We start from the raw sequence: 25,958 nt of genomic DNA, 5'->3' as shown, positions 1-25,958 counted from the left end.
GAGCGGGGATGGGAAACCTCGGCTAAGGAACCTTGATGCAATGACAAAATTGTCATTCAGTAACTCTCGCTAGGGCAACGCACAATTCTATATGACAGAACACAGGCTTATATGATAAAATAGGCTGATTAGTCCAACTAAGGATAACTAATAAGTGCACATAGAACTGCATAACACCTGACCACATTATCATCATAATGGGCATAGTAACTGCATAAGGCTAGACAAAATAAGCATGGTTAATACATCATCATCCTACATTATCACAACAGCAAGGGGCATAGTAACTGCATAAGACTAGACAAACTAAGCATGGCTAATGCATCATCACCATACATTATTATCATAACAAGGAACATAGTAACGGCATAAGACGAGACACACTAAGCCTGACTAATACATCATCATATATTGTCGCATAACAAGGGACATTGTAACTGCATAAGACTAGACAAACTAAGCATGGCTAATACATCATCATCGTATATTATCACCATAACAAGGGACATAGTAACTGCATAACACTCGACAAACTAAGCATGGCTAATACATCATTGTCATACATTATCATCACAAGGGATATAGTATTGGTAGCGTGGACAGCTATTCAGATCAGTACTACATTGTACATTTCTGTGGATACTTGCTATCCACATACTAATATAATATAATATAACATGATATGATATATTTCATATCATATAATATTACATGATATCATATCATATGATATCATATCATATTATTTTTTCTGATGGATGTGAACCGTGCTATTATCGTTTTAAACATCACCGTCATCACGTCAAGTCCAGTAAGTTATTAACGTCCAGCAAAACGGAACCCACTCGCCCAGATCATTCAGTTTCAGCAATTGCCTGGAGTTTGTGACTGGTGTTCCCCATGCTGATTTACAGTGGCCATGAATTCAATTACCCAGGGTTCTCTGTCAAGCTGCCCGAGTGAGAAATTGCCTTCATTTCACTTGTCCAATATTGGCGGACATATTAACGTATTTATATGTTTATATGTGCTATCTAAATACCCCCAATTCCTTACACAAGAATCCGTTATCACACATTTTCATTCTCAACATGTTTTAAATATAACAATAGTGTCTTGTGTAAACTTAAATGACTCCCATATCATGAGACATATAATGTACGGGTACCCTGAGTTGAGTTAAAGGTTCATTTGAGTCAATCTCGCCATGAGTCAGTTTTGAATCTTTATTTTCCCGTGATTAATTTATTTGGTTCCAGCAACAAACTCAACTGAATTATACACCTCGTGGTTGCAATAATTGCTGCTCAAAATTACTTCCACAACATGCAGCTGTCATTAGTTGGCACTCTGTGAAATTAAATACCTGTTTGAATCACTTTGAGGCTTTAGTAGGGCGAATATTGTACCAAGTCGTTCCTCGACCATTAAATCATCAAGATCTCCCTGATAATGAAAACCCATACACATACGCAGCCTTTTGTCGAATTGTAATCAGATGTGTACTTGAACTCTGCTCTCGACTTTGCCTTCAAACTTGAAAACTTCTTTTAACGCCCTTTTACGGAAAGAATCCTCCACCTCTGTCCTCATTGGGACATCTTATAGGACGGAACAAGCCTTCTTCTCCCGCTCTTGCTATTGAGTGTCAACCAATGCAGCACATTTCCTATTGACTTTGACTGCTGAGGAGATGTAAAGGGGCAATTCAAAGAAGTCTGCTGCAGGGAAGGTCATGCAGGACTGAATACAAATCAGAAAAGCTCTTCTGCCGCACGTCTTTGTCCTCTGAGAATATTGGAGGGGAATGGCAACAATGGCTCATATTTTCAACTTTGGCCACCTTAAGTGACATTGGGATTTTGGTTTAGGTTAGTTTCAGGTTTTTGCTGATATTCTACTACTTGATGTGTAATTTATTTGTTTTTAACTCATTCACTCCCAGCCATTTTCACTGAAGCAACCCCCTTCTCTCCCTGCTGTTTTACTGGATTTTTCAAACCCCGCTTGGACAACTTTTTTTTACTACAAATGCATTATTGAATGCTAATCATTGTCAAATTATTTCACATCCATTACTTCAGTTGTCATTATTAAGTTTTTACTCTGTTCTATATTCAAAATGTAAATTCAACGCAAGCTTTCAGTATATACTAACGTATTCACTTATTTAAATTATAAACAATGTCACATATTATTCTATGTCAGAAATGGCACAGATTTTTGAGCAGTTGCCTGCCACACTGGAATACCACCTTACCGCGGGATTACACCGCATGCGTGTGCGTTGCGTCTCCGCTCCGCTGCGTCTTGACTGCGTGCTCCGGACGCGTCAATTTTATGGACAACACTCACCGTCTGCACACAGCTGCGGTCCGGACAACTTCCCGCCGTATCTCGTGTGATCGCGCGCGATAATGTGGCATTTAAAACAACGATAAACACACTTTTGTCTGCGCTCAACACAGAAGCAGAAATAGAGGTGGACTGGAACCTTTGATTTAACCTTTTTTTTCCCTTTTTTGGGGGTTGTCCTTATAAAAAGGATGTGCTACCTCCAATATAAACCTCTCCTCGTGCATGTTCACTGGTGTTTAAACCGTGAATAAGCACCTGGGCCCGTTGACTACAAACCTGGCTACGCCCTTTTTGACGTTTACTGACATGATTGCAAAATAGGATCTGGCGAGTGTTTTATTCTGAAAAGTAACCGGAAATTTTATTTTGAAACTGCGTCGGTCTTCCTATCCCGCTCAATGTGTTCTGTGCTAGTTTGCCATTTGACGGATGCCGACGGATGCGTCGTCCGGCAAAAATAGAAAATAGGTTTATCCGGCACGACGCAGCTATTCCGCAGTTGATCCGCAACGCACACGCAGCCGGCGTAATCCCAGGGTTAAACAGATTGCAGTTCAAGTCTTTTTTTTTTTTTTATATATTTCAGCTACAATTAATACTTTGTAATTTTCATATAATTTATCTTTGAATTTATTTCAGAAACATTTCAGCATTCCCACACAATTTCTGCAGAAATTGCACTTTGTCTAATACTGGATTTTGACTGATTTTGCAAGGCTCACAGAATATTGTGTTCTATTGCTATAAAAACATGGAACCTACCAAAAGAAAGATTAGAGTCTCTTCTTTCATTTGCAGCAACTAGCATTAGAATATAGCAAAGTTTCATCATCATTCACAAACCTGTTGAAAACACTGGAGAAAAGAGCTTGTTGCAACATGGCCTTGGTTGATCTCTTATACTCTGCTGCCACCTGCTGGGCATTTTTTTGTAATAACTACCATTGCTTTAAGCAACCTCTTCAAGTCAGAGGCTGCATCAATGCCTTCTGTATGCTCCATAATAAAAGAAAAAATGCGTAAGTATATTTTTGGGACCACCATGGCAATATTTAAAATATAACGTGTTTATACGTTTTTGGGAGCAAATGAGTTAAAAAGTCATAAACATTTTTATTGAGTCAAGAGGCCTGACTGACTCTATCCATTCTGCCTCTTGCCCTCTGTCATAGGTAAATACCAGCTCTCTCCCACTGTGAACATGCCACAGGATGACATTGTGTTGATAGAAGATGACAGGCCGCCACTGCTTCCTGTCCACTTCTCGGACCAATCGTCTTCAAGCTCTCACGATGACTTGGGATTCGTCGGGGAGAACCCGGTACCATGGATCCATGAGTTGGCCAGTCAGAATGAATGGTAAGCAACAGACGTGTCGTTCTCCCGGCCGTTTTGCGATCAAGAACTAGAAATTAGACAAATAGAATAACATAGCTATCAAAAATAATCAATTAACTAACAAGTAATTGATTATCTAATTAATCAACAACTTTTTTAATAAGTAATCATTTAACATTCAACAGTAATTATTCACAGATTTTTGTCGTCCTTGATGAAAGCAGACTGATGATCTTTTGTGTTTAATTTGCAAACATTTGTTTTTACTAGTTTCAAAAAGGTTGATGAGTAAGTATAACATCAATTCCCCCTTTTTAATCACTAAACAATATAAAATAAACAACAATCATTAATCAACAGTATTTACAAAGTACAGTACAAATCTTATTAATCGACTGAATAATTGATTCTAAAAATATTCAATAGTGACATCACCATAAAAAACTCACATTCATTTCAATACATTACAATACAATACAATACAAGGGAAAATGCTATATTAGGATATATGGGTCTTTCCTTAAACTTATGTCATTGTTTTTGTTGTTGTTGTTTTTTGTGGAAACTTCATGCTCTAGTGGCACCGGTACTTGGTATCAGTGGTATTTTGTATTTTTACTTGGAAAATGACGATTGAATGCATAAAATGCTATCACCATGTAAATATATACTGATGGATATTGCATGGATGATACCAAAATGATCATAGCATACAAATCCCTACATTTGAATGCAAGTTGCCCCCTTGTGCCAGTGAGCAAAATGAATGACATCACAGCAGTCTGACTGGACCTTTATTAAGTGTTACGATCTTAATGTCATGACATCATTGCCTTTTCTCTTAATAATGGACCTCTTGGGAAGACTCCAATGCAGGCAGATGACATTTGCGGGTATTTGCAATAAATAATAGATAAAGCCGGAGACCATTACAGGTCTGCCGCCCGCTGTGATTCCTGTCACCCAAGTGGTTTTAGCGCCAACGTATCCTCAGGAAGATTCAAAGTTGAGATTTATGAGCTTGTCAAAGGATAAAGCAATTGTGCGCTCAAATTGTGGTAATACTGTAAGCAGTTAAGCCATTTTGTTATAGAACAAAAACGCAGCAGGTATTGCTCGTGTTCACATTGAAAGGTCTAATCATCCATTCTAAAAATTACCTGTGGCATTTTCTCTGTGATTTCATATATTTTGTTCTTCTCTTTCTCAATGTTCCTCTTCATCTATTGCCGAGTAGATTTATTCAGCATTCCATGCGGTAGAAGTTTGTCATAGTGGATTATTGTTCATGCCCGAGCCTCCTCCCCTGCCTTTACCCGCTCTCACAGAAGCAACCGCACACTTACGCACACTTATGACTTGCAGACCTGCACGCAGGGCAGAGGTGCGCTCCGTACCACTGCCCAGGGTTATGGTGAATAATTCATCTCGTCAAAGTCACCTACGTGAAAACAAGGCAGGCGCACGTTTCCTTTCAGCCAAACGCTCACAGCTGCTCAAATGCAGCGGTTCTCGTTCTCTCCTGTTTAAGTGCAACCATACACACACTATTTAGCATGCACAAGCAAGCACCGGATGCGGTCCGAGCAAGACCACATGGTATTGGAACTTTATTAATTGTGAAGCATTCCCACATATGTTATTGTGATTTTTATTCTCCACATAATACTTTACAGTATTCGCACAAATTAACGTTAAATGAAAACTTTGCCCTTTTCATTTTCAATGGGATTGACATTTTTCCCACTTTCCACGCCCACTTCCATACATAACATCGTTGCCACCTGTCTGATACTGCTCAGTGGTGCAGTTGGTCAAGGGCATTGTCCAGTAACCAGCAGGCCGTGGGTTTGAATCCCACCTTTGACTGCACATTGCAAATATATAATTTGCTATTATGCTAAGTGATATGCATGTAAACCAACTAACTGCACGTTAAGAAATGCATTATAATGTCCCTGAAATGATTAAATGCATCAGATGACACTTAATAAAATAAATACGCCATTAGCCATGATTTTGAACAAGTCACCTTAGCAATTGCCTTCCACCACGTTGTACCCGCTTGGACCACATTTGAGTAATTTATCTTTCAATTGACTTCATAAGCACATGCAGTCAAATCTTAGCATTCAACTTTTCACCATTCCAACGCAATTTCTGCAGAAATTGCACTTTGTCTAGTAATCAAATAATTGTAGACCTTTAACAAGGCATTGTTCGTACTTTCCCTTATCTGTGTGAATTATCCAGAAATTGGAATCCAAAAGGTGTCCTCCTTGAGCTTTCACTGTATAAATCATGGTTATAAATGATTCCTTCATTGGCGTGTTGGTCTGCTTTGTTACATTAATTCCCTTTACGGTGTCTCACTTCCTTGTCGCGCTTTGTAACTAAAGCCAAACAGGAAGGTCCTTGTCCGCGTGATTTACAAAAAAAAGATAAGATAAGACGACTGAGGAGAATGAAGGAGGATGAAGTGGCTTAGTAGATTTATCTGGATAAATAATAGAATGAAAGTTTTCCTCTCTGGCATGGAATTTAGGCGGTGTTGGAAACATAACAAAATGCAACTATTTGAATGTTTATTTTTATAGTATTTTATAACCTGTCAAAATAAATGTCAAACTCAGACGTGTATGTGAAATCTTAAAAAGGACCACTTTTTTAGACTGATACCAGTACGAGTACTCAACTCTTGAGTAGTCACCAATACCAAGTACCAATATTTCTGATACACAAAATTTATATTAAACCAATGAATGACATATAATTTCGTAATTTATAATTTCATAATGGCAATTTCCGATTGTTTTTTTCCCCCCCATTTGTTTATAAAATACAATTTGAGAGAATACACAATGAAATGTATTTAAATCAATAAACAAAGTGAAACAAATAATTAGGCTTTACACATGAGTTTTGAGAAGAAAAAAATAACGATAACCGATCGCCAAGTCGATCAGAAGATGAAGCAATCTATCTATTAAAAAAAAAAAAACGTTTATATTTAATCTACATATAATTGACACCAATTGAAATGCATGGAACAAATTGTGTATGCTGAGAAACATGAAATATAACACAATGTGTTATTTTGTGGAGCTGGCCAATAACGTCATTGATCAAAGAATTGTAAGACTAATATTACTATCCATACAGAGAAATCAATTATTATGTGCATATTTTCTTTTAAATTGTTGCAGAAACACTACACATGGGTACATTAGCACGCACGCACGCACGCACGCACGCAAGCACCCCCCCCCCACCCCCCACCCCCCCACCCCCCCACACACACACACAATGTATATACTCCAGCTCACACACTCTGTTGCACAGATGCCCTCAGTCTCACAGGTGTTTAGATACACATTGGCTAGTAAACAATATTGCACATTAACATATAAAGTGGAAAGGGTCCATATAGACGTGAACAAACTTTTCCGGCTAATATTGCGAGCGTTATGCTTCTTCGCTTGATGGGCTAATAGACTCGGCCATCAGGAATAGTGTATAACTAAGAATTACATGCGCCTGTGTGTTTTCCCTGAAATGCTAATGGTCCCCTCTAGCTTCATGAATATTTACTGTGTCTCTGCGGTGCGCTGTTGCTACAAGCATGTCATACATGCTCCCTCTTTTCTCCTCACCTTGCATATGTTTCATGAGGCTCTCCATGCGGGGGGACTCCGTGCCTCTGCCCTCCTTTGCAGGTGAATATCAGCATGAATAATGCTGCACAGCAAACATACAAACTGAAATTTTCCTTTGCCTGAATAATCTAGTTGCTGTTTAATGCTGCGTAGATGAAGAGTAGACAGAAAGATACACGTCATCTGGCATCTAAGAGAAGGTCATTCATTTGTTCCGTCTATATGAACAAAGATATATTATTTGGTATGAATAAATATTTTTGGGGCGGCAATTAAGGGAAATTTGACAATTTCCTGCAACACAGCAGTGAAAATAAATCCCATGTTTTCTTAAGATGGAACCCAGGGGCAGCAAATACAATGAAAACAGCAGGGACCCCAAAATAGAACCCTGTGAATATAGAGGACCAAAACTGCCAAAATAAATAAATGAATAAAAGTGAAAATAAAAGCGCATAAAAAAATATAATTCAAATAATAAATACAACAAATATATATTAAAATAAAAACAACAAAAAACACACAGTGTGTGTGTATATATATATATATATATATATATATATATATATATATATATATATATATATATATCCCTAAATAAATAAATAAATACAAAACTAAATTACAAAAATAAATGTAAATTAAAAATTCAATGTTGTAATATATACAAAAAATAATTTCTAAATATAATTAAATATCAATCAATAAATAAAAACGCTCTGCTCTCACATTTATTTACTTCATGCTGGTCAGGTCGAAATGTGTGTATATATATATATATATATATATATATATACGTTTTTATTTCCATTACATTTTTTAATTATATTTTTTATATCCGTTTTTATTTTCACCTTTTATTTTCACTTTTATTTATTTAGTCATTTGTCAGTTGGCAGTTTTGGCAGTTTTGGTCCTCCCATAGTGGAACACCATATGACAGTGGAGCAGTGTAGGAAGGAATCAAAGCACCCAAGGCTAACACAGGAAGTTCTGTCAGCCATATCTATAACCATATAAAATCCATATAACCATATCAAAATCTGGATTCAGCATCAGCTGTGAATTTTCACTATGTGAACACAAACCAAACGGAGAAGATAGGCGGCTCCTATTTAAAACCAAGAAGAGCTTTTAGCATTTTTAATACCTCTGCAGGGATGCTTTGACACATTTAACTCCCTACCAGGAGAAGATGGCGACAGGGAAGGTTGATTTAAAATGCACTCCAAAGCATTGCCTGTGAGCAATGCGCAGCACTGGTTAATTTTAGATGACATCAGGTCGTTTAGCGTATACAGAAGCATCTGCTCGCAATGTTGGAAATCACTTTTAAACACTGCTTAAAGTAGGAGGGATGAGGGAACATTTTATCTATGTGGGTTCGGGCTCATTTTTGAGGAAAGGCCACATGCACTGACAGAAAAGATGGAGTCAGTGGAAATAATATTGTATAATTTGTATACGTACAAGGTATGGTTGGCATATGAGCCAAGGAAGAAGCCATTACATTTTAGTGGATGATGCAGATACAAACATTTAATTCACTTTCCCTCACAATGTATGTTCAATAAAATTGGAATTGCAGCTGCAAAAAATAAATTACAGTGTCAACTTTAATTCCCAGGCAGCAGACGTTCTGCTCTTCATAATGGGTTTGGAAAATGGTGGTTTGTAATAAACCAGTGAGGTAAATATTCAATAACATGCACAATTTAATTAGTTACTAGCAACAATATAAAACATGTATGGCAATAATTATCTATACTTAACAGATTGAGGGCAATTCCCATTTTTAAATTATAAACAATATCGAAATATTACATTATTACCATGATAATACCCCATTTTAAGTGGTAAATAAGCAGAATAAAAATGCTAATGTGAGTTTATTTAGAATGCATATACATTATATGGGTCATTGACGGATTAGTTTGTCCGATCCAGAGGTGGCAAATCCAGGTCTAAAAAGTAAAAACCCTGCCACAGTTTGGCTTTAGCCCCTGGTGCTTTATTTGGTTGGCGAGTACCGATACTGTTATCAGCCGCCCTCTCTAGAAATCAGAAGAATGGGAAATTGGCATGAATTTCATGCAATTTTAAGGGAAAATGCTATATTGAGATATATACTGTAGGTGCTTCTTTAAAATGATCTGTCATTGTCTTTTTTGGGGAATTTTACGTTTTAAAAGTGTTAATGATATCCGTCCTTGGTATCGGTGATTACTCGATCGTTTAGTGTAAAAAATAGTGGTATTGAACACTGCTAATATTTATTGACAATATATTATGTTGTAAAAACTTAATAAATCCCTCGTAAGGAAAATGTCAAATTTTTGTCTTTTTGCTTCATTAATTATTAAATTATTAATAATAATATCAAATATAAAGCATATGAAAAAATTACTGAGTGAGCTGAAATTGCACCCAATTGTCCAAAACATGTTGAAGTTCAAAATGGCACTGTCCAAAATTTCCAAATTATTATTGTCAATATTATATGTTGGAAACACATTTTTATAGTACACATACGTAAAAATGTCCACATTTTGGACCATTGACTTTTTTTGATGCACTGTACACCTGATGTGTTCAAGTGCATTACCCACAATTACCTAATTTATCCCTTCACTGGGGCATCAACTGAACATATATATATTTTTTAGTCATAAAACCATAATTAAGTGTCATAAAAAAAAAAAAACGTTATGAGGGTTTTTAAAATATTACCCAGCCCTAATATGTGTAAAAAAATGACAAAAATAAGTCAATTAAATTTCACTTCAGCTGAAGTATCCCACTGTACATGCCCAACTATTTTCCGCTTATGTTTATGTTTTGACGCCCTGTGTAGTCATTTATCACAACAGCTAGAGTGAGTGAAAAATACATTCTGTGCTGTCTGAACTGTCTCATTCAAGAAAGATACACATTCTGAGACAAAAAAACAAACTGTGTGTTGTGCTGTGAGTTATGTGAGGGGAAACGTGAGTGATGATGAATGAATGAATAATACATCTGTGCTGTCATTCCTTTCTTCCTGCTCCACTTTCTTTCTTTCCTGTGTCAGCGGAAGGTGGCCCCTGTATGGCAGCGTAGACGGGAGTGCCGAGTACGGGTGACAGCAAAGTGACATATTAACACCGGCCTCTTGGTGACACATGACGCACTTCTTGTATTGAATGAGATCAACAAACCAAATCACAATTGTTTACATGCAGACAAGTGCCGGCAGGTCTTTTACAGTCGTTTCTATTTTTAAAATGGAAAAGGGAAAAACACTTTTCATGCTCGCATCTTTTCGAAGACTTCATTAGCGCCGCATCTATCTACTTGAATGGCAAGGTGGTCACCCTAATTGTAATGCAAATACCATTGCCCCCTCACCCAAACTCTGCCTCCCACTCCCTTCCGATTTTCAATTAAGATCCAGACAGAGATAGAGCATCTCAAAGGTAAATTGCAATGGAAGCCTGGACTCAGACAGGCTTGGGGGTGGGTAGTGGTGTTATTGAGTGATACTGACCCCAGAGCATCCTCACATCAGGTGTCACGCAGAACTAAACTTAGACAATCCAGCAAAGGCATTGAGGTGCCCTTGAGTAGGATCCTCATTATAACTAGAGCTGTCAAAATTAATTGATTCATCGAAAAGTAATCGATTATCTAATTCATCGACATTTTTTTATTAAAATTTGGCCAAATCCTCAATCACTATACGAATACAAAGTACAAAATAACCACCAATCACCGGTTAATAAACAGTAATCAGGGAAAAAATGCTTTTGTAATGCACTTTAATTAAAAATTAAAATGAATCCGATCAGTCGATTAATCGATTCAAAAAATATTTGATAGTGACAGGGTTAATTACAATAGCGGAATGGAGTGACTGTGTATTTTTTAATGTGATTAACTCATTGAAACCCAAAAACGTATAAGTACGTTTTTCTTTTTCTTTTTTAATCCTCGAGCATACAGGAGGCTTTGATACAGCTTCTGACATAAAGAGGTCGCTTAAAGCAAAGGTAGTTATTACAAAAAATGACCAGCAGGTGGCAGCAGAGAATAAGGGATCAGCCAGGGCCATGTTGCAACAAGCTCTTTTTCCCAGTATTTTCAACAGGTTTGTTAATAATGATTAAACTTAGCTGTATTCTAATGCTAATTGCTGCAAAGCGGAGACAGATACAAACATACATTTTTTTTCTGATGAAAAAAAGAGACTCAAATCTTTCTTTTGGTAGGTTCCAGGTTTTTATAGCAATCGAACTGAATATTCTGTGGGCCTTGCAAAATCAGTCAAAATCCAGTAAAAAGGGGGGTGCTTCAGTGAAAATGGCTGGAAGTGAATGAGTTAATATGGACGGCTATTCACACAATGATCAATGGGCTTACGTTCACACACTTAAACATTACCTACCTAACATCACTTTCTCATCTCTTGCAGCTCATTGAGTGCTGATGCCAACCCTGATGGCTCGTTTCAAAGGGAGGGCTTCGCCCGTCAGAGTATGTCAGAAAAGCGCACCAAGCAGTATGAAAATGCTGCTCAGTTGGAGATCATCAAGTCACGCAAGTCCAAGAGCATGGATCTTGGTAAATGCTTTGCTTGTTTAATATGACACTTTCAGAATTCCTTTGGATGATAAATGACCTTTTTATTTTATTTTTTATTTTGCAAGGTAAAAACATTGTGACTATGACTGTCATGGCTATCTGCAGTGTACAGTGTATGCTAAGTAGTTGCCCTCTCTCCCGGCTCTCCATTCCTCACTTATTCTCAAGAGATGTAGCAAATCCTAACTCAAACTAAGTCTCGGTCAACAATATATTGTTGCCTTCTACCTATTGTCTTCCTTTTGTCAGTTAACAAAGTTCCATGTAAAGCTTTTGTTTGAAATCGGACTGCAATTTGATATTTTGGTTTGTTTCCCTTCCAATTTATGCAGACATTATCCTCTAGATTTTTCAGTGTCGGTTGCAAATGTAATCTGATTGTCTGAGGACAGGAAGTGAGTCGAGTGGACGGGGGCGATGAGATGGCTCATCGCTGCAAATGCACATCTTATCTCGGGACGATATCAAAAAAGCCTCTTGATTGTTCCAAAGTGATGTCGGCATTTACTTGTTTATTTGATTAGCTCTGAAAAGAAACTGAGTTATTTTACTTATCGGACAATCTTTGAATAAGCCTTGATGCATTTTTCTGGTCATACAGTACTTCTAATGTTATTATATCATCCATGGATGGTTGGACGCATTTGCTGTGGAAGTACTTGCAAGCCCTGACCTCAAGTCAATCAAATATACTTTTTCAGTGACTACATGGTATATTCAGAGGTGGGCAGGTCACTAACTATGTTTACAGTCAATTCTGACATAAAGAGGTCTCTTAAAGCAATGGTAGTTATTACAAAAAAACAGCCAGCAGGCGGCATTAGAGTATACGAGATCAGCCAGGGCCATGTTGCAACAAGCTCTTTTTGCCAGTGTTTTCAACAGGTTTGTGAATAATGATGAACCTTAGCAAAACGGAAACAGATACAAATGTACTTTTTTTCCTGATGAAAGAAGAGACTCTAATCTTTGTTTTGGTGGTTCCATCTTTTTATAGCAATAGAACAGAATATTCTGTCAAAATCGAGTACTAGAGTACTAGACAACCTGTAGTTTCTGCAGAAATTGCGTGGGAATGCTGAAAGCTGAATGCTAATAGCTGAATGTTAAGATGAATGCTTTTTACGAGTAAAAATAACACTTGAACTGCAATCTGCCTAAGGTGGAATTCGAACCATCACCTCCTGCTAACCAGTCAAAGCTCCGCTGCACAAGTGAAAATGGCTGGTAGTGAATGACGTACATAGCGTACTTTTATAAACGGGTTTGTCTTCCAAAGAATGTTGGAGATTCAGAACTTTCTTCTCCAAAGTTAATTTACTCATTAATGAGGCTTCTCTGCTCCAACGCTACCTTGACTAAATGCTTAACATGCTCAACGACAAGCTCTCACATCCTTGGCCGTAGGGATTTCTGTTTCTCCTTTAAAACGTATTCCAGGTGCTCCCATATCACAGCAGCAGATGGATTTCTTGTCTTTGAAGAGCCTCATTGTTGAAATATGCTAAATTGATCAGACACCCCATGTTCCTGTTCCATTTAGATGGAGAATAAGATTGGGCAAAGAAAGAAAAAAAAATCTGCGAGGTACCTCGGTTTGCGGGAATATCTGTGCTTTGTAAGCCTCATGACTGACAGGCTCATGCATGGAATGTAATATCCTCTTCTTTTAAACCCCATTCTCAAATGACACAGCGTCCTTTCTTGAACGTTATTGTCCCTTCTTCTCTTTGCTTTGCATGTTGCATGATAGCGCTCATGCCTATTTGTGCTCTTTAACAGTAGCTGATGAGATTAACAGCAGCGCAAGGACCAGTGGAGGTAAGCATATGTGCCAGGACTTTTATTTAATTATTACCATGGCCCATTATGTTTCCATGGGTCGATAAAAGAGATTACACAAGTGACCCCCTCCTCGTTTTCCATTACTAACTCATTACAAACCATGGTCGGCCTTTTCCTACGGTTTATGCACAATGGTCAATGTAGTGTTGAATAGTGGCCGCTAATATTGCAATATGAAAGAAAAATACTCAGCACAGCTCAGATGTTTAGGGTACTGGTACACAAGTGGTGAGTAGTGCTTGCAATAAAGGTGTCAATTGCTAGTTTGGAGCCTCTGGCTTATTGCAATTGATCCATTATAGGCCGAGTTTAGCTCTGGTTTGTAGCTTGTTACTGAAATGAATTGACACGGTCAAGTTAACGCAGCAAAGACAGATTACTGATTCATCGGATGAAAGGCTTTAGTGATCTGTGGATCAGCCATGGGCAGTTGCCAGGCCCTCACTCGGTGTGGCCCATAAGTTTGGGGATGTCATGTGAATCTAAACCAATGTTAATTGTGACTAGACGAAGGGCAATTTCTGGAGAAATTGCGTGGGAATGCTGGATAGCTGAACGCTAAGATGGATGAAGCAACGGCGTACATCGGTGTAATTATGTGGAAGTTGTTTCATGGGAAAAAAAGTGAGGCGAATAAAATGCTATGATAAGTATAATAATAATAATAAAGGTTGGAAACGGCATTAGTGGGAATGACAATGATTAAAATCACTGACATTGTGAGTCAAATTGGTGACAGTCTCTGTTTTGATACAATCTCTAATTTGGCGATAAAAGACCTTGAGGTCTGGGATTTCAGTTGTCTGGTCCTGTTCCTGTAAACCAAACTCACCCATACTTGGACCTTGCTTGGCGCACTGGGTCATGCTTGAGCCGATACCTCTCATGAGGAAATGTAACAATTGCCAAAAATGACTCGGTAAAATAATTTTTTGAGATACAGGTGAGACTAAAAGGTCTTAGTCAAGCGATCACTGTTTTCCCGAGATGTTTTGGTTTATTTTGGTTCATAGCAAAGGCATCCTGTAACCCTTATTGAGATATTACTTGTACGCCCCCTTAATTAAGATCTTTTTTATGACACATGTTGAGGGTATGAAGGACGTCCTCTGTCATGCTAATGATCTACAACTGGCAGAGACGTACGAGCCCGACGGACTCCAGGGATATCTTCCCTCCTTTGGGGTACCCGGACATGGCCTTTCCCTGACCACCTCGGAGGCTATTTTTACCATAATTACCCTTTTACCGTCCTGGCTCTTTGAATAAATTATGTCTAATGGAGCCCCCTGTCTGTACACAGATCTTTACATGCAAGTGCCTATGGTGAATAATAGCTGGCTTGCATAGTTTTAGCTGCTCTAATTATAGTACGGGCTCCTGTCCCTGTAATAACCATTGTTGATTTATTCATGGAGTTTGCCATGGCTCCCCTTTAACGCTTAATGGCAATGGATCTTCTCCAATTAACAGCCCTTGCACTTAATATGCCCAAGGACCACAGACTGGCGACCAAGTTTTGCCTCTGGACGTGACACAATTTCAGGTGCAGCCACTATTTGTTGAGATTAGCTCCCTTTGTGTGCGTTTCAGCGTGATGATTTTCATTCCTCCTGCAGGCGTGTGGGGAGTGGCAAACTCCTGTCTGTATGCAATGGGGGGGAATATGTATTTTATGGCTCTGAATAAGAGGGCGTCGAGGAGCAGAGCGGATAGGCTCTGGAGATAGGAATCACATAATAGAACGCCATACACAGAGCTGTCCGTCAAACTCTCCCTTGAGAGCTTGGGATTTTTCTGATGAAAACAAAGGAAGGTTGCAGCTGGCAATGGTCTTCGGGCAAACTTGCTCTCCTCTCTCTCTCTCTCTCTCTCTCTCTCCTTTCCTTGCTTTTCCATCGTCTTTGTGTCTCTGCTACTCGCTGCCATTCATTCACCCGACTTGCGAGAAACAATGGTGAAGTGGATCGTGATGCCGAATACAGAGTGGGAGGATAATTCCCTGTTTCCGAATACGGCACATGTCATTTTGGTTCCCTTCAACTGTTGCATCCTGTACGAGATTGCAATCCCATTGTGTCAAACGCACTCTGGCTTCTGTGAGTCTACTCTCTTCAGGCTTTAGGCAAAATGCTTGAGCGGATGTGGGTGGGGTTTCATAAATAAACAATTTTTTGTTTTTGTTTTCACTTTTCCATAAAGTAGCCTGAATTGCAATATTTTTAGGCTACTCTCGTATGACTACATAATGTTGGTCCTTCGCCCAAATACTGTAGATACTTTCTTTGAAAAAGACACATTGTAAAATTGGGCATCACCAATGAAAGATTTTAAATTGACAAGGTAAATGAATAAATAAATAAATAAATGTGAAGCTAAATGGGTCAAAACAAATTTATTGAGATATTCATATACTGTAATTCCACACTTAATATACTTATAAAATGTTATATCATATATAATTACCTGACTTACCTGAAAAAGTTACAACAATTCACAATCATCATTTCATCTGCAAGTTTAACAGTGTTCATATTTGAATTATAATTCCATCCCACTCATAACGGCATAAAGTGGAAATTTTTGGTCAGGTATAACTAAGCCCCGTATGTAGACGGTTTGTAATTGTGATACGGTCAATGAAATAGCGTATCGAGCAGTAATCAAAACATTAAACTCTTGAAGCTGAATATTTATTTAAAACTGAACATTAATTAATGAATATATTTATTTTTTATAATTTTTATAATTTTTTTTATTATTTTTTATAATTTTTTTTATTATTTTTTATTATTTTTAACTATTTTTAATTGTTTAAAAAATTTTTTTTTAATTTTTTTTACATTGTCTGCACGATGGCACCAAAACACTGTTGTACATGTTCTCCTTGATTTGATGTTGGATGGTCACATTATGGTGTAATTTCCATTTGTTTTGGTTGCTGTGGGCTTTTATGTAAATCATCTGTGAAATGATGTTAGAGGTGAAAAATTCTGGGTTATTTTGAGACCAAGTTTGCAAGTTTCCCAAGACGCGCTTGGTATGAGTAATAATGATTCTACTAATCACTTATTTTCATAAACTTCTACTCTAAGTGCAACTGTTGGACTGCTGGGAAATGAAACTAGGCTGATTCTAAAGAAATCTCAAAATCATCATTTTTGACCTTCCCATATATCTGTACATTATTTGACAAGTCCCTTACAACATGTGAGCTATTTAGCCAGAGCGGTTCACATACAAGCAGTCAGTGATGTATTCCTGTAATCTGAGAGTTCTGACCACACAGGAGAAATTTTATTTTATTGTTTGAGCCTGCCCGAAGGTGCACATGTAAGCTCATCTGATGCAGCGTTATAGGATTTTTCAGTTATTTGCAATAGTGCTTTGGGATTTGGGTCCCGGTTCTCCTGGGATTGGACATGTTTACTAGCATCGATGAAACCCAAGATAAAATGGAGTTTAAAAGTCATGACAGTGCATTTAGTAGTCTGGAAACCAGACTCCAGTGGATAACAGTTGACCTTTTTAGCCTATTTGACTTCTTAGACAGTAGATCTATAGGCACAATGAATGGAAGAAAATAACTCACACTTCATTCAGTCGCATTGGTAGCAGATGTAGCGGAAGGAGGGGAGTCCCTTGCGACCTTAAAGACCTTCGTCTTCCTCTTCAGATGATTTTTCTATTTTGGCATTGCTCCAACCCTTCACAAAAAAAACAAATACATTTCAGTGGAGGTAGTGCATACAGGATACCAAATGATTTCCTTTTAGACACATGGGGGTTTATTTTCTTTCCTTAATATGCATTTGGCAGCGTAAGACTCCATCTAAAGACCCACTGGGGTCACCCAGCAGCAGTGGGTCACACCTCATTTAGCCAAATTCAAACATGTTAAATCGCTGACAGAATTGCGCCAGTCGTATGGTTTGTGTTATTGTGTCGAGATGGATGAGGAACTCATACTACACATGAAGTGTTACAAAAGTATGTAGTGTGCGAAGAGGTAGAATTCTTCAATTCTTCACTCTAGAAACTGGGGGTCAAAAATGGACAGATCCTCTACTTGGGTCGATTTGACCCAACTTTAAGTCAAGAAATGGGTATTTTAGCTTAAAACAACTCATAACTAAATGTTGGTCAGATTATTTACTTGGGTCAAAAAATTGGGTCATTTTGTATAAAACAACCCATAAAGTTGGGTCAAATTTACCCATAAAGTGGATTGGTCAATTTCTGATCCATAATTGGGTTACTTTTATCCCAACTGTTTTGAAAGTGTTCAATGTTACAATTAAGGTGATCCGTATTCACACACAGAAATGAACAATCTAATCTTTTTGTTGTTGTCGTTTTTTTTTTACATTAGTTTGCCGCATTATTACGCGGCTTTTGTAAGTCGGTACGTGTCTGTCTGACCCGGTTTTCCTTTTCCCACAGGCCCTTCGGGACAAAATGTCGGACCCTCGCTAGGTCTGAAAAAGTCCAGTTCCCTTGAAAGCCTCCACACGGCCCTTGCCGCAGCGACGCGGAATGGTGAGATCAATGTCAACAGGCCGCGCTCTCGGATCATCAGGAGCCGAGGTTGCAACGACAGTTTCCGAGCGGCAATCGACAAGTCGTACGACAAACCGAGTGCTCATTTGCCTGAGGACGAAAACAGCATGGATACATGTAAGTATCTTAACGTTCAAGTTCAGTTCAGTACTCATCGTTCGCCATTGTTTTGAGTCATACACAATGGATATGTTTACAATTCTTTAATTACACTGATGTATTGATCCCAACTGGAACAGTGTTAGCATGGATTAATTAGACATGACCTTTTTCTATTGCCCCAGAGTCCAATCTGAATGTCCCCTTTTCCCAAATAGCTTCATTAATAAGTGCTTTTCTTAAGACTACAAAGCTATTTAGTCCTGATCCCTGAAGGTCTTTTCATATTATGTTTCGGGAAGTTACCCCATTTTTGCGTTAAAACATTACAGCGTTGATTTGTTTGACCAAAATTTCCCCTGTCATGATTTCCTGAAAACTTAAGTGTCACCGTTTATTCTACAATGTTTGATTATACTGTATTTGTAAAATTCCACAACAAACACTCAAACTTTCAGCACTCAACTTCTTTTTTACATTTTTTTAAATTGGTTTGGGTTTAAATAACTTATTCTTAAACACATAGGCAGTGACTATATAATGTACTTTATGGAAGTGGTGGTTGTGACCCTCTAAAACAACACATTTTGTTAGTAGTTATGTAGGCTAGCCATCCTATATTTCTATTAAGCCTTTCCAGAATGTCAGGATTCCCAATTAAATGGGATTGCCAGTCATAAGATATGAGTTGTAGTTGTTGTTGTTTTTAATAAATCACTCCCACAATTGTGAATCATACACAGTAAGGGTGTCACTATTGGATATTTTTTTTAGAATTTATTATTCTATCGCTTCAGTAACGTTTTATTTTGAATATGAGCGTATTACAAACCTTTTTGCAGCGAACAAGATACTGAACCCTCAGTTGCTCCTGATGCTGCGTCATCAGTAGGTGAATGAGTAGTCCAATGTAAAGCGCTTTGAGGGTCTTGTACGGTGGAAAAACGCTATATAAATGAAGTACCATTTACCATTTTTTCCCAAATACTGTCTGTAAACCAATTATTGTAGTCGTTGTTAGGAATACTATAATATATATATATTATATATCAATGATTTTATTGTATTTATTGTTATCATATATTATATTTGTATTATTTATATTATATTTATAAATATTTATTTTATTTGTTTGTTTGCATTATGTATTTATTTTTAGCATTATTGTGTTATTCATTTTTATTAATTATATCAAAATAATATGGAAGATTTGGACAATTTAATATTAAACAATGGCTCCAAACGATTACTCGATTATTCAAATAATTGATTAAATTCATAATTAATTAGTTGTTTATTAATCATTTAATTTTGGCATCTTGGCTACATGGTCATTAATATTAAGACATGTTCATACTTTGTGAATTTGTTTGAGACTGTGGCAACATGCTTTAAAATGCATTACCATGTTGTTCAACAGAACAGAAAAAGAGGCTGGGAAAAAAAAACCCTCTTAGTATCAGTTCAAATTCAAATGTTTTAATTTACTGTAATTGTATCAACCAGAAACTTCAGTCTGTACCCGGAAGGCTTTTTTTTGGTTACATTTTTACATACATTTGTTTTTTGTTTTTTATTACTGAGGAACTTAAACTTCAAATTATGTATTCTAAACTAAAAATAAAAAACAAAACAGTCACAGCATCCCTACCCAACTCCCGAATTAGTGAACATATCCATTTCTCCTTGGTTTGATGATAAAAAAAAGGCATGTGTTAGACATATTGAGAGGGATGTCTTATGTTTAGCCAACAGGTAATAATACTGCAGCACCACAAGAGTAATTGCAATATATACATTTGCATCCACCAAAGAATTCCGTGAAACGCGGGCGGCAGGGAAACATTTGAAAATAGAGGGAAATATTTGCCTGAAATGCTTTGTTCTCATAAGCTCTGTCTGCGAGCCACTAAATACAGTCTTATCTCTGCAAAGAAAAATGGGGAAAGCAGGCGATTTCCGCCGCCGTGGTTTATTGCATCCCCCCAGCCCCCCCCCCCCCCCCCCCGCCCCCCTCCCCACATGATATTCAAATAACTCTGTTTTTCAATTTAGATAAAAGCAGCCAGTTTGTGCTCGTCACTGAGGTTAATAGTCAAAGTTGACAGATAAGCTGCCACTGTCCTCTGCTCTACGACTTTTATTTAAATAAAATAATAATTTGCCACCTCCTAAGTAAAATGTGTCCCCATAAGATATCCCGCTCGGCAAAATGCACTCCTCCTTGTTCAACTTGGTGTCGTGTCCTTTGAAGATATTTTTGAAAAAGAATCAGTTCACTTTTTGAGCCAGAAACCTCCGTGTTGTAATAAGACAGGCAATTGTACTTGTCTGTCATAGCCTGAACTGACAGTCCGGCTTTAATGTTCTTGATTTTTGAAAGGATGAAAGTTTGACAAAAGTGGCCCAAAATGATTCCTGTGGTTTTCTGTCCCCGCAAATTATCATTATTTCATCAACGCTTCTCCTGCTAGTTGGGGCTCTCTGTCAGGTTTTCTCTTCTCAGATCGACAGTATTAAATTCCTATGGTTGGCCTTTCATGTATTTTGCTATTTCTGAATCTGAAAGACTCGTTTGATTACTTCAATTGTGCTGAATCACGAGGAAATGTATGATTCCCTTTGCCCAGCCTGCCTTTTAAAGCAATTTGAAAACCTTTGTGAGACCTCATATCAGGAACGTGCATTTAATGCAGTGGTTCTTAACCTGGGTCCGATCAAACCCCTGGGTGAGTCAGTCTCAAGGGTTCAGCGGAGGTCAAGACACGCACACGACTCTAATGATTTGTTATTGTAATTTCTTCGAGCAAAAAAAGAAAGTGGTTCGACAAATATGTGCAATAACGTATGGTGTTCCACAGGGTTCAATTCTGGGGCCTCTGCCGTTTTCATTGTACGTCTTGCTCCTGGGTTCTATCTTAAGAAAGCAGTGGTGCTTTTTTTTTTTTTAAGTGCTACGTTTAGCAAAGGGTACGATTATTAACTACAATTCTTTACAGCAGCAACAGGCCACTGACATATTTGACTATGCGAAGATGTTCGAGAGTTTTACGCTAATTAAAACATAATGTAAACAAAAAAACAAATGAAGCACTCATTTAAAAAAAGTTAGTCATACTATTTTTGTTTTTTTGCAAGTGGATAGTCAGCGAGGCCAAGAAATATAATTACAAGGAAATATGTGGTTCCATACAAACAGAAGTAAAATGACAAAGCAACTTTTCATAATTTATATTCTTTTTTTTTGGTTGGTTGGTTTATTGAACATATAAACAAAGAAAAACATAAAACACATTATAAGGATATAATGTGAAGTAAAAAAAGAAAAAACAATAATAGAAATAAAGAAAATAGTTTACATGTTCAAAAGGGAGTAGGAAGAAGTTAAAACTGATCTAGTCCTACCCCTTACTTATTTCAATAGATACAATAATAGGTTCATATATATCAATTTAAAAACAATTATAAACCTGTTTGTGTATACAACTGCACTTTGACATGTACGTGCATTTGCCAGTAGCATATGTACATGTAATTCATAGGCATACACCATAATAATTCATCCTCATATTCACATATACACTTTTTATGACACTCATACTGATACATCGAAAGAAATGACACCATTTCTACTGTTTTGCCAGCTCAAGTCTGATTTAAATAATTTTCTTGAACTTTTCTTTTAAAAAAAATTTTAAACTCAGCAAGTGACTTGCATCTTTTCAGGTCAGTACCAAAACTATTCCACAAATTGGCACCTCCTACAGAAACACCTTTGCTTAGTATTTGTTCTTGTTTTTATTTTTTATTTTTTTGTAGACACTTGTACCAAATGTTATTATTAGGCTAATAATGCAAAACCTGCAACCTAGAGGCTTACGTCAGCAATACTCGCCATCGCACGATAACAAAAATAATTTGAGTCAGTGCTTTAATACATTTATTATTTTTATTTTCTGTCATCCCATAGACCTTGAGTCCGTTATTGTCCCCTTTTCCACCCTTCGGAAATGCTTTCCTTCCTCAACCGATCTCAACTTTTAAGACATTCCATAATATAAAAAGTTATAATATGATAAATATATTCCTCACATCTATTTATTGCAGACAGGATCTTACCATTACCAGCACATTTGCAATTAAGTTCCCTTGGAGCCTTTTTCAAGATTACTTACTGTATATGTATAATTACTGACAGATTAATTACATTTTGCACATCACTTCTTATTAGAGGTGATGGGAACTTTGAGTTTAATCAAGCGTATATCACCTTAAGGAGTTTGGATTCCATGTGATGTCTGGGTTTGAATTAGACTCTGATGTAAATTACAAACCCGATTCACATGACTAGCGTTGGAGCTCGATCACATAATTTATGGGAAATAGGCTGAAGGGGGGGGGGGGGGGGGTTTGCAGGCAATGGAGCTAAGTTAAATGCATATATTTGAAGCAGGCTAGCAAACCTGCTGAGCTTTCAGATGACTACAAACCACATAGGGAGTAGAGGTGGCAAATCCAGGTCCAGAAAGTAACAAAATATTGCCATAGTTTGGCTATATCCTCAGCTGCTAGTTAGTTAGCTCCCTAGCTAGCTCCCATGGTGCTTGTTTACCTGCTAGGGCGCTAGCTAGCTAGCAGCTGAGGCTAAAGCCAAACTGTGGCAATATTTTTTTTACTTTCTGGACCTGGATTTGCCACTTCTAATATATTCCACTTCTAATGAGGCTGTGTGTGTTTTGTTCAAAGATATTAAACCATGTGAGATGTAAATGGTTGCTCTGATGTAACCAGGAGCAAAATTTAGATCAAAATCAGCAAAGCCCCGATTATCAGATGTGTAGCTAAAATCTTACGTTTCTTCAACTCTCCCCCATGTTGTCACTCAAGTGGACGAGGACACAGAGGGAAGTTCCCGATCAGGTCAGGATTCAATGTCCGCCAGTGGTGACCTCTTCACCGGCGCCACCAATGGCAACGTCTCCAAAGAAGACGCGCTGAAACATCGGGTGGAAAAGAAGAAGCCTGAACGGGATAAAGAGAAGGAGAAAGACAAGGACAGGAACAAAGCAAAGAAAGGCGTGCTGAAGGGCCTCGGCGAGATGTTCAGGTGAGATGTGAACTTACCACTGCCTGTGTAGCCTTGAGTGTCAATTGCTTTATTTAATGCAATCAAACACGTTCGCCACAGGATCATAAGGAATATGAGTGCATGTTTTCAGTGTTGGAGTGCTAATTAGGAGCTCGTCTCCTTGAACCCTGCAGGATGCAGGGAGAAGGTGAAGGGGCGGGGTGATGCGGACCGTAAGAGCCTCTGGCACAATCGACAGATTATTTTTAATAAGGTTGACATGTTTTATTCATGAATGACCACGTACATGCCCGAATGGCTAAACAAAGTTAAGCATTTGTTGAGAACCGCTACTGGTGCAGCCATTTGTTGTCACTTCAGGTAGCAGGTAGTATTATTATTATTATTATTATTATTATTATTATTATTAACCGCTGCAAAACCTAAACCTAACAAGAAGTTTGCCATTTTGATTTACTTGAGAATTTGTCACCATTTTAGAGAATTTATCTGATTGCCTTCAAACTTTGCGTGAAATATTTTGTATTTCGTCGCATGCTGTTGTTGTGGCGATGCGCTGTTTGCAAAGAAAAATTATGCAGGTTTTTTTTTTTGGGGGGGGGGGTCAAATAATAGGTGGAAACTATTCAGACCGAGCATAAAAATCTATAGTTTAGAGATTTGTTTAAATGTTTTTTGAAAAATGGTTCAATGGTGCCCCCTACATTTTTTTTCTGGTTGAAACTAGTTAAGACCATCAGGTCATACATATTCACATGGGCTAGGCTCAGCCGTCACATGCGGGTGGGCGGCCAAGACTGTATAAGAGTAGGAACCATTTTGAATAGATTAGCCCTTCTTCCGCATCCATCAGAAAAGGCTCCACAGCTGTGCACTCGATCCTTCTGGCATCCAGTAAATAGTTCAATTGAGAATATGCTGTCTTTTGGATAGCATTATTAGTGTAGCGAGCATTAAAGATAAAATAACAGGTGAAAGTTCACATTAGAATTTTACAAGTAGTGCCGCGGCCCGCCATTTTGTTTTTATTTGGACATTTTTATGGAAGTCATATTTTTAACAAACTCCTCCTAGAAAATGTATTTGATTGTCTTTTAACTTTTGGGAGTTTCATCTAAAGACATTTAAGATGAAAAGTTCTTGAAAACGTTTTATTTCATCTAACGCTGTTGCCAGGGATTCTTGTCCCATATCGAGAACAACACTTCCGTCGATGTCTTAATTCGACCTAATCCAAGATGTCTGAGCTAGTTTGGGTTTGTAGTTTTTGAACACCGTGCCAAAAAATAAAGCAGGGAGTCGACTCGGAGTGCGTTTAAATAGGGCATAAATTAACGATGGATGGGGCTGCAAGCCTTAAATTGCTTCCGTGTGGATTACTTTAATGGGATTAGCAAGCGTATCGCGTCACGTGGCTCAGCAATGAACAATAAAGACGATAAGTGTGTTTTGGGGTCACAATTGAGACTCACCATGGGCTTGCTTAGTTTCCATTCTAGGCTAGTGTGTTATGAAAACTATTTTAACGTTTTTTTAGAGCCTGACATGGCGGTTTAAATATTTTTTATGGGTGCAAGTGACCTCTCCGCATGCCCTTTGTGACTTCTTCATCATGCCTCATTATCTTTGAGTGAGGTCCACTTAAGATTTGGCACACAGCGGGTTAGCGTAACTCTACATTGTATATACCCATCTCATTCAACGACTGAATGCAAAGAAGCAAGAAACCCGTTTGACTCTCAAAACGAATTACTTCAGGCACTTTTTTATATTCCACACTTTGTTTGCCATGCAATAAGTCCCACGTAATACTTCCGATTTGCACCATTCAAATTTCAACTTGCTTAAAAAAATTCACACTTCCTGGGGAATATATAATCTGATTCCACATTATTTACAGTATTCACACAATTTAATGTACAATATCAGCTTTGAACTTTTTTTAAGTCTCACTTTCCACGCCCACTTCCATACATTCAACTGATCATCATGACCAGCCGTCTGATATTGCTCGGTAGCGCAGTTGGTAAAGTGCATTGTCTAGTAACCAGAAGGTTGCAGGTTCAAATCTCACCTGCGGACTGTGCATTGCAAATACATCCATGTCCATTACGCTAAGGGATATACATGTATACCAGCTGACTATCATATCAGGAAATGGATTTTAATTTCACTGAAATGATTAAATGCATGTTAGCCTTCAGCATCAGATGACACTTTTCAAAAATAAATATGCCATCAGTCATGATTTCAAACAAGTCAAGTTAGAGCAATTGCCTTCCACAACAAAGTACCTGGGTTCAAACCCCACTTGGACCACATTTGAGTACATTCGATGTTACCAACTGACTATCATATCAGAAAATAAATTATAATTCCACTGACATAATTTA

The 25,958-nt window shown here is 37.8% G+C and overlaps 1 protein-coding gene across 1 annotated transcript in view; it reads left to right on the top strand.

Moving 5' to 3' along the window:
* LOC147155715 (partitioning defective 3 homolog) overlaps nt 1-25,958 on the top strand; it is a 262,547-nt gene that overhangs the window by 147,497 nt on the left and 89,092 nt on the right. The window contains exons 16-19 of the mRNA XM_086065957.1: nt 3,531-3,717; nt 11,803-11,951; nt 18,261-18,494; nt 23,364-23,583. Of these exons, the coding sequence (XP_085922083.1) occupies nt 3,531-3,717; nt 11,803-11,951; nt 18,261-18,494; nt 23,364-23,583 (790 nt within the window). The remainder of the gene's footprint in view (nt 1-3,530; nt 3,718-11,802; nt 11,952-18,260; nt 18,495-23,363; nt 23,584-25,958) is intronic.

This window comes from Leptonotus elevatus, chromosome 21, assembly GCF_054856555.1.
Source record: "Leptonotus elevatus isolate MCC_2025b chromosome 21, RoL_Lele_1.0, whole genome shotgun sequence".
In the NCBI taxonomy this organism is placed as follows: domain Eukaryota; kingdom Metazoa; phylum Chordata; class Actinopteri; order Syngnathiformes; family Syngnathidae; genus Leptonotus; species Leptonotus elevatus.
The sequence above is the reverse complement of the archived record's forward strand: the minus strand, read 5'-3'. Positions and strand labels throughout refer to the sequence as shown.